Here is an 8713-nt window from a genome sequence, read left to right as displayed (position 1 = left end):
ATATTTTAAGTGCTTGTCGGCCAGTGGCCTTGCCATTTTGGTAACACCGGTTTCTATCAGATCACTGAAGCCAAGTGCTGCTTCATAATTTTTTAGGTACTTTGCTAGTGGTTCTGTTTCATTCTGTGTTATTCATACAACAGGCTTTCTCTTCATTATAAACAATAACAGTCGTTACTTTAAATGGTAGCAGCTGCAGTTTTTATGTAAATTTTGTGTTTTATAAGCATGTACCAAATTAGACATATGAACATGAACTGATTTTTTGTTAATTCTTTGAGTTACTCCAAACTATAGGAAAATCCAATAACAGAACTGCTCAGCATAACAGCTGTTCTCAAAACAGAGTAGCACATTGAATCTCTTGTGTGTCAAAATAATTACCTAAGTTTTGCTGGTGATGAACCATTCTTATAGGTGTAAAAAGAAATTGGTCTCAGCACAGATTCACAACACAATAAATTAAAACTGTAGTTTCTCCTTCAAGTAAGTCATTTAATATTTGGTATGAGTGTAATTGTTTTTTGTATTGACATTGCAAACAGTCCATTAGTAAGAGGAGCGAGGATTGTAAAAGAAGAGAGAAATAATTCAGAGTTAAGGTAACTCCACTTGGCGAGAAGAGTAATATTGGATATTGCGCACAATAGCTACTAGAAGGGAATCATTAATGAATAGCAATGAACTTACTGCAGATGGTGACAGACCCAGTATCACAGCTACTAAATTGTTTCTGAACATGGTCAGAAACATTAAAAGACAAACGTAAGCTGTATCATGTTTGTCTCCATTGTTCAAAGATCATTGACATCCAGGTCCTCATTATTCAGTCAGTTCATTGCCGCTGCCCTCCCTTCCTATTAAAATGAATACCAATGTACAGCGCAGAGAGGTGGAATGTGCATTTTACGGGGAAAGGAATCTGAGTCACCACTTGTCCAGGACTTCCATGGGTTCCTTAAATCTCGTAATGTGTTTCCCAGGATACTTTCCAATCATTTCAAGTGCATAAGTGTTGTCTTTAATGACATCAGTGGCAAACAAAAACAATCTGCAAATTATGTGTTTTTTACTGTATATATTGTCCAAATTCTTTCCTTTTTAATTTATGGATATTTCTCCATGCCTCCTCCCAGTGGTAAACAGGTAAGGCATACATCAAAACAGACTTATTTTAATATATTTCTGTTGTACTATGAACTATGGTGTGTACCACCTCCTTTGTTTGATTAACTGTTCAGACATCCAATTATTGGTTTAATGGATGCAGAACATGGCATTTTTACATACAACAATATCAGAGTGATGAAAGCTCAAACAAATTCTAGGATTGAATTACAGATGTTTTGACTTCTATGGTGGCCTCCAAATCAGTTTTATCTACTTCAGTATTTATTTCGTCTCCCAACTAAGGCTTACCTATTTCAAATTGAGATTTTTTTTTTACATGTAAATATTCCAGGCTTCTGACCTACGATGCATAGTTGGTCCAGATGCTTGGAGTTTATAATTGTTTTTGAACCCTGTAGGCTGAATGAATAGATGTGAACTCTGTTGCCATTTCTTACTGACTAGTGAGAAGTGCATGACTAAATCAACTGTACGGTGGTGGGATGGCTTTCCATCTTTGAGGCCAGTTAATTATTCCAATTTTCATACCTCAGTCAGTTGCAGTCCCTTACTGCTGAGTGTAAAAGTAATATTCCAGAAGTAAAGGTTTATTTTAACTCTAACTATTGAAGATCTGATACAGAAGAGCCCAGTTATATTTCAGAGGTATAGATACCTGTCACTATTCTTATGCTGAGCTTTGTGGTCGTTACAGCTATATGAGGGAACATTTCCATCTAAGTTTGGTTTCTGAATGTGAAATAATTGTTAGCTAAAATTGGTTTCATAAAGATATTATTTGATGGTTTAGTATTCTGTAGGGCAGCAGAGAACAAAATCTGTTTAAGATTCCTAACACACTTGCAGGACATTGTTAGAGGATAATGTGGTAAATCCCAAATCTTCCCCATACACCTTCTGAACTGATACAGTGTCTGCACAGCTTCAAGTTATACTGAAAGGGAGAAAGAGAAGTCAGGTTAAAATTGAAAGCAGGTTAATTATAATTTAAGTAAATCATTGTCAGTTAGTGTTCTACGGTTAAGTGTTTTCAGGATTTACAGTTATGCAGGATCCACAAAGATACCCTTCATTTGTGTCTTACAGTTGTGACGAATGAATGGAACTGATTTCCTGTATTCCGACATACATTTGCCCTTATTGCATTTTTGTGTTGTTTACTCTTATCTGTTTGTGTAGAAAACATTTGGGTTACCTCATTTTTTTAATGTAATTCTTAAAAATTTATTTATTCTAGACCATCCTGGAAACTGTCTTTGTTAGCAGACCCAGCAAAGTCGTTTCAGTAACGAGTATTTAAAAGAAAGTCAGAAATTAAGTGTGATTTTCCTTTTTGTGAGCAATAAAATACTTTTTAAAAAATCAAATTTGTCATTTCATTGTTTTTCGGGCACTTTCGTCCAAACTCCAAAATATAACTGTACTAAGACTTATATGCTGGGTTCGTTCTGTGAGCAGATTGGTGATAAATTCATCTCGATAACCGAGACCGATGTTTGTGCTATTATTTATTATTGAAGCCGAAAACTTTAAGCGTTCTGTAAATACACACCCAAAAATTCCTGTACAACAGTGTAGTGAGCAATTGAATGATATTCCAGGATTTTGTGGATATATTATGTAGCGACGTTGGTTATCATCGGTTATCGCGCATTGACAACCCGGTGAGTGTTTTTCCCCGATAATCTGTTTATGCTGCAGCAAATGGCTGTTTCATTGAACAGTATGTCAATTTTCTGGTTTTGTCCGTGGTAGCATCATTCGCCACTATAAGACATTATAGCAGTTGATTTGTCACTGGACTTTCTTGGGTCTTAAGGAACGGCAAAAAATTAACAAATTGTTACTTTTAAACCAGGCATGTGATTCATAATCGTTGAATTGATGTGTGAAATTATATTACTACGTTCGTATCCGGTTCAAAGTCTTATATTTGAAAGATAGATTTATTCAGTCATGTTTAAAGTATACATCGTACTTGTCAAAATATAATCGAATTAACTGCATTGCACAGTTTGTATTGAAAAATTAATTCTGAAGACTTTAGTGGAGTTAAATATTAAAACGACTAGAGACGTGTTAGTTCCGGAGTCATCGGCAGCCATTTTATGTTGGATATGTTCGTCGTTTAGTTGCGAGTTGAGGTCAGGAAGATGGTGAAGTCTGAGGTGAGTACCGCGTTTGTTGTATAATTTACAAATGGAAAACGAAATTTGCAATTTTTTGTTAGTGCGTCATTGTCGAAATGTAGTTGCAGAAAAAAGTTCACAAATTGTTCTATCCCATGTTCGCGAACATTTAACCTTCAGCTGTGTTCTTCAGACGCTTCTCGAAAGAAGGAATTGTTATCGATTAACTTTCACAATTGCATGTAACGAACTTAAATTTTTATTTCTGCTCATAATGCTTTGCTGAAACTTTGAAAGTTATATATAACGATTTTTTATTGCGGAAAAACAAAATAATAATCTAAAGTTTAATTTTTTACGTAATTGTAGCCCTCTTTTTGGAAGTGTGCTTATGGTTTTTATTTAACTTGCAGGACAACAGAAGCGAACCTGAACATGTTCGGAAATTATTCATCGGTGGGTTGGATTATAGAACCACCGACGATTCGTTGAAAAAACATTTTGAACAATGGGGGGAAATTGTGGATGTGGTTGTCATGAAAGATCCTCAGACCAGGAGGTATGTCGCTGCACAAATTTTCTTTTGGTATCGAATTGCTTTGGGAGTCCAAATACAGTAATAAGTCCTTATAAACGATTTAACTGTTCTACGCTTCAAGTTGGTAGTAACAGATTTATTTAATGGGCGTACAGTAATTGACAAAAAACTCTATAACTTCGAAAATTTACAGGTCAAGAGGTTTTGGCTTTATTACATATTCTCGGGCGCACATGGTTGATGATGCACAGGCGGCTAGGCCACACAAGGTAGACGGACGAGTGGTTGAACCTAAACGCGCCGTGCCCCGTACGGAAATTGGCAGACCAGAGGCGGGCATGACAGTGAAGAAGCTTTTTGTGGGAGGCATAAAAGAGGAAATGGAAGAAGAAGACTTGAAAGATTATTTCTCTACGTTTGGATCTGTTACGTCTGTTGCTATTGTTGTTGATAAAGATACACGTAAAAAAAGGGGGTTTGCATTTGTGGAATTTGATGACTACGACCCAGTTGACAAAATATGTTGTAAGTAGTCTTAAGATTTTGTGTTGATTTTTCCCTGTACCATAAATTACTTGCAGTATTGTGTAATGTATGAACAGTAATCTTAGACAAGTTTCACTTTTCAGTGTCACGAAATCACCAGATCCGCGGTAAACACATTGATGTGAAAAAGGCATTGAGCCGTGCAGAGATGGCTGCAATGGGAGGTCCAGGTGGAATGGGTCGTGGTGGAAAAGGTGGTTTGGGTGGCAGAAGCGGGGGTATGGGAGGTGGAATGGGTGGAGGTTGGGGAGGGAGAGATGGAGATTGGGCTGATGATGGCTTTGGTGGCGGTGGTGGAGGACGATGGGGAGGTATGTAATCTTACTAGTTTATAAATTCATTGTTTTGCAGTTCAGCAGACAATCTGCTTTTATTTGTTGTATGTGAATAATAATGTTAATGTACTAATTAATAGGTTTGTATAGAACCCTTATTTTATAATACAAGAGTGCATAAAGCAGTCGGTGAAAGTAGATGTTGAAAAAGATGTTATGGTTGCAAGTATGTAGTTGCCCTAATTTTGCACTGACTTGCTCATAATTGAAATGCCATTAAATTTAAATTTGATTGTGCTCTGCTTCGGAATCTTTATGATGTGTAGTCAGAAGTCTAGTTTAAGTTGCTCCATATTTAATAATTTTCTTCTTAAACAACCAAAGATGCATTATTGAGTAAGAAAAGTTATATTACATAATTTGTTAATCTTGGATTGATCTTTTGATGCCTGTAATAGAGCTCCGTCTTTGTCTGCAGGTGATGATATGTGGGACCAGCCCAGAGGAGGTGGTGGAAGTTGGGGAAGTGGCAGTGGGTATGGTGGAGGGGGTGGTGGTGGAAATTGGGGGGATGGTGATAGATTTGGTGGTGGCTATCAGCAAGGTTATGGAGGTGGTCCTATGAGGGGAGGTGGTGGTGGTGGTGGTGGTTATGGTGGGGGCGGTGGTGGTTATGGTGGGGGTGGTGGTAGCGGCAGTGGCAGACCTGGTCCATATTCCAGTGAACGTTACCGTGAGTATCAACAGATGGTTCAGTTTGACTGTGTCACTAAGATTTTAGTTTTATTTGAATTACAAGACTATTCTGAATATAGTGGCCCAACGTTAGACATGTGCGATTTGGTTACTAGTTCGGCATAAACATTTTGTTCTTATTAATCAATTTTCATAGTAAAACTAGATGTCATCTTGGTGTTCTAGGTGGAGGGGGATATGGTTCCGGTGGTAGTGGATATGGTGGTGGATCAAGACGCTATTAACTACCATTCTGCATTTGACACACGCACACAGGAGTACATATCAGGTATGTATGTTGGGTTTTGGAGATGCTGATACATGTTGGTTCTTTGGATGGGTGTTACTGTGAACAAAAACAGGTGTTCGGCAGTGGGAGACAGGTTTCTAGACATATCACTCTGCACCCTGTTCCATGTCATCTTACCTGTAGGTACCTGCTTTGTTATTGTAGTGGTTTCTAGGTCTCGTTCCCTGTAAAATTGTTGCACAGCTTTTGTGTTTTTCAGTAAGTGTGTTTTTGATGGTTTTGTTGATTTAAGCAAGTGTGGCAGATTACACAAAATCCATACTTTGTAATTCTGTTGCAGCCAGTTTTTTAAAAACACTAGGTTCTGTTTTTGGACTTCATCTCACTTCCTCCACCGCACTCCCCTTTCACCACCAAACCATTAAATATTTGATAAATAGAGACTGCCTTCATTATCTGTGATGTGGTCTGCAGTAAACATAGGTTTCCCAAGTGATGAAACATCTGGTCCAAGTAGCAGGGTACAGACACTTTCTAAGACGTGGTCACTCATTTCCATCTTGAGCGTCTTAATAAAGTAAATTGGAAAATATGATCACTGAATGTGGCTGTAGATTGAGCAGGTGCAATGAGGTATGTTCCACTGAATTTTGAGTGTTTGCAAATTTCACTTAAATTCAGTGCCTTAGTTACAGTTATTTAATTAATGGAACATATTTACGTCGAACAGCCACATTTGTTTTTTAATGGAATAATTTTGTGTGTCATTAACTGTTTCAGTGTAGTCAGGTGTTCGCTTGTGCTTGTGAAGTCAAGTGTTTGGGTGATTGCCGTAGTTGTTAATTTGTTTGGGTGCCTGAAATGAAGATTGAATGGTTAATACCACAAGATATTATTATTTGGTTTCTTATTGATTATTCGGATATCTGCTTCAATTAGTTGATATTTCTATGTGGAATATTGAGGTTGCATAGGTTAGTTTAGTGCCCAGTTTGTTAAATTCTAAGTATAAGTTTTGAACTAACACTTTTTGCATTTATTCAGGTTCTGCATAGGGCTAGCAGAGAGAGAGAGACAGACAGACAGACAGAGACTGGGGTGTACAGTCATTCAGGCTAGCAGTAACGGGCAGACAGGCCATCAAAGAGCAGGGACAGTGTACTCACAGGACTTCAGTGCAGTTCTACGTAGTTAGCTGAAAGCCAGTATTGGAGAATTCAGGTTACTTCGTGCCAGTTTTATTTATACAGCTAGTCCTATCTGTGATAGTAATTTTAAGTATCTTTTTTCCCTTGTACAAGAAAGTTAATGCTATTCATCAAAATATATACATGTTAGACATTTCAGAAGCAATTGCTTTCCACCGTATTTCCGTTAAGTGACCAATGATTGTTGGTGTAGTTAGGTGATTGAAGTAAATGTAGTAGTTTCTTTGATAAGCCAAAGCAAGAGAGAGAGAGAGAGCAATAGTAACAGTTGTTTTCAGTTTACTGTTTCAGAATAAGTTAGAGATTATAGATTCCCCCTGTTAATGTAAAATAATGACCATGGTGGTTTTATTTACATATGCATTAGGAGTAAGAAGTAACAGGCTGAATTCTGTAATATGTCAAGTCAGCAGCTGGATGCAAAATATTATGGGATTTTCTGCAGAGTATTTTGCAGAAGGCTATTTTGTAGGATCCTGTAAGCGGTTGGATATGTTGGGTGGGCAACTTTGTAGAATAAGTTCAACCAGGACAACATAATTCAATTATTTTGTTGTGAATTACCTGATTTAATTGATTTGTTTTTGTTTTTTTGTGCACCTTTTCCCTTTTCCTGTTCTTGCTAATTACCTCACATTTTGATCTTTTGAAGATTGTCATGTGAGCTACAGCTACTCATCCTACCTGTTTAAATATTTAAAGTTCAATTTGTGTGACTCAGAATTAATTGAGGTTTGCTTTAATATGAATTTGACAATTTAGTTTGTAAGTGTTAATTATGTATAGAGGAATCATTCCAAATTTTGTTGTGAAAATAAAAAAGAAATTGAAACCATGTTTTTGTTGTTAATTTTTCACTTCTTACCTTCTACTCCCTCAGTTTGTGGACAAAATGTGAATTACTTTCATTAGCAATTCATCATAGGTAAGACTTGGGTTATCTGTGTAGAATGCGTGCAGCTCTTTGTGCATTACGTTAAAAGTGTGAGGTGGCTACAAAAAGTGTTGAGATTTGCAGCAATAATTCAATTCAGTATGCCCCAGCATTGTTCTGTGCTCCTCATCCCAGTGCCTAATTAACTATTCTTAGATCGTGCAACTTATATCCCACTAACTTGGTGCTTCTTCTTGTAATGGTTTATAGAATTCTGTACTCACCTGTCCTTTAGTCTACTTAATTTGGAACACCATTCAATAGTACCATATTTCAGTATCTTCTGGTTTCTTCAGTTTGGGATCTGGATTTCCATGTCAGGATATACCAATAGATCGTTCTCATTTAAGAGAACACTTAACACCTGTGTCATTTTACTTCTGATTTCTTTTTCTGCAGTCAGTCTTGGTTCTTAGATTTTACAATTCTGTCTCTTCAGAGTTCTTAATTTTGACATTAAGCATGTCATTATTCTCTTCTTTACAATCAGTGTAAACATCAGTATAACATTGAAAACAGCTGTTATAACTTGCAACAGTGGATGTGTTGTGATTACACATTTCTGTCTAGCAATTCTTTGTAATGATAAATTATTACTCAAAATGGTGATAGTGTCTTAGGAACTGAAGTTCTGTGAAGTTAAAACATAAAAAAATTACAGAATTATTTAAATGCCAGTAGATTCAAACAGTAGCATGATGACAAGGTACAGTAATAACTGCTGCATTGTTGAGTTACACAATAAGGAAGACTGCAGATGAAAGGAAGAGCTTTTTAAATGGTTATGCTCCTGAAGGTATTTGGGCTCAGTGTATCTTTTGTAAATAAAGTACACAGGACATTTGCAAATACAGATACCTAAAACCAGAAAGTTTATTAAAATGATGTCATTAATTTTACTTGATTGAACAGTCACTTTTTACCAGAATTATTCAGTTTCATATTTGTAAATTGGTTATACCTTGTT

General features: G+C 36.6%; 1 protein-coding gene across 1 annotated transcript; it reads left to right on the top strand.

Annotated features, from left to right (window-relative positions):
• The first annotated feature begins 435 nt into the window (after positions 1-435).
• On the top strand, positions 436-7647 carry LOC124552462 (heterogeneous nuclear ribonucleoprotein A1, A2/B1 homolog). Its single transcript, XM_047126737.1, has 7 exons — positions 436-3299; positions 3674-3819; positions 3992-4323; positions 4428-4655; positions 5098-5352; positions 5541-5643; positions 6649-7647. The coding sequence occupies exons 1-6, from the start codon at positions 3285-3287 to the stop codon at positions 5597-5599; spliced, it is 1035 nt and encodes a 344-aa protein (XP_046982693.1). The 5' UTR covers positions 436-3284; the 3' UTR covers positions 5600-5643; positions 6649-7647.
• Positions 7648-8713: the final 1066 nt, after the last annotated feature.

Source organism: Schistocerca americana, chromosome 10 (assembly GCF_021461395.2).
Source record: "Schistocerca americana isolate TAMUIC-IGC-003095 chromosome 10, iqSchAmer2.1, whole genome shotgun sequence".
Taxonomy (NCBI): Eukaryota; Metazoa; Arthropoda; class Insecta; order Orthoptera; family Acrididae; genus Schistocerca; species Schistocerca americana.
This window is presented reverse-complemented; position numbering and strand designations above follow the sequence as displayed.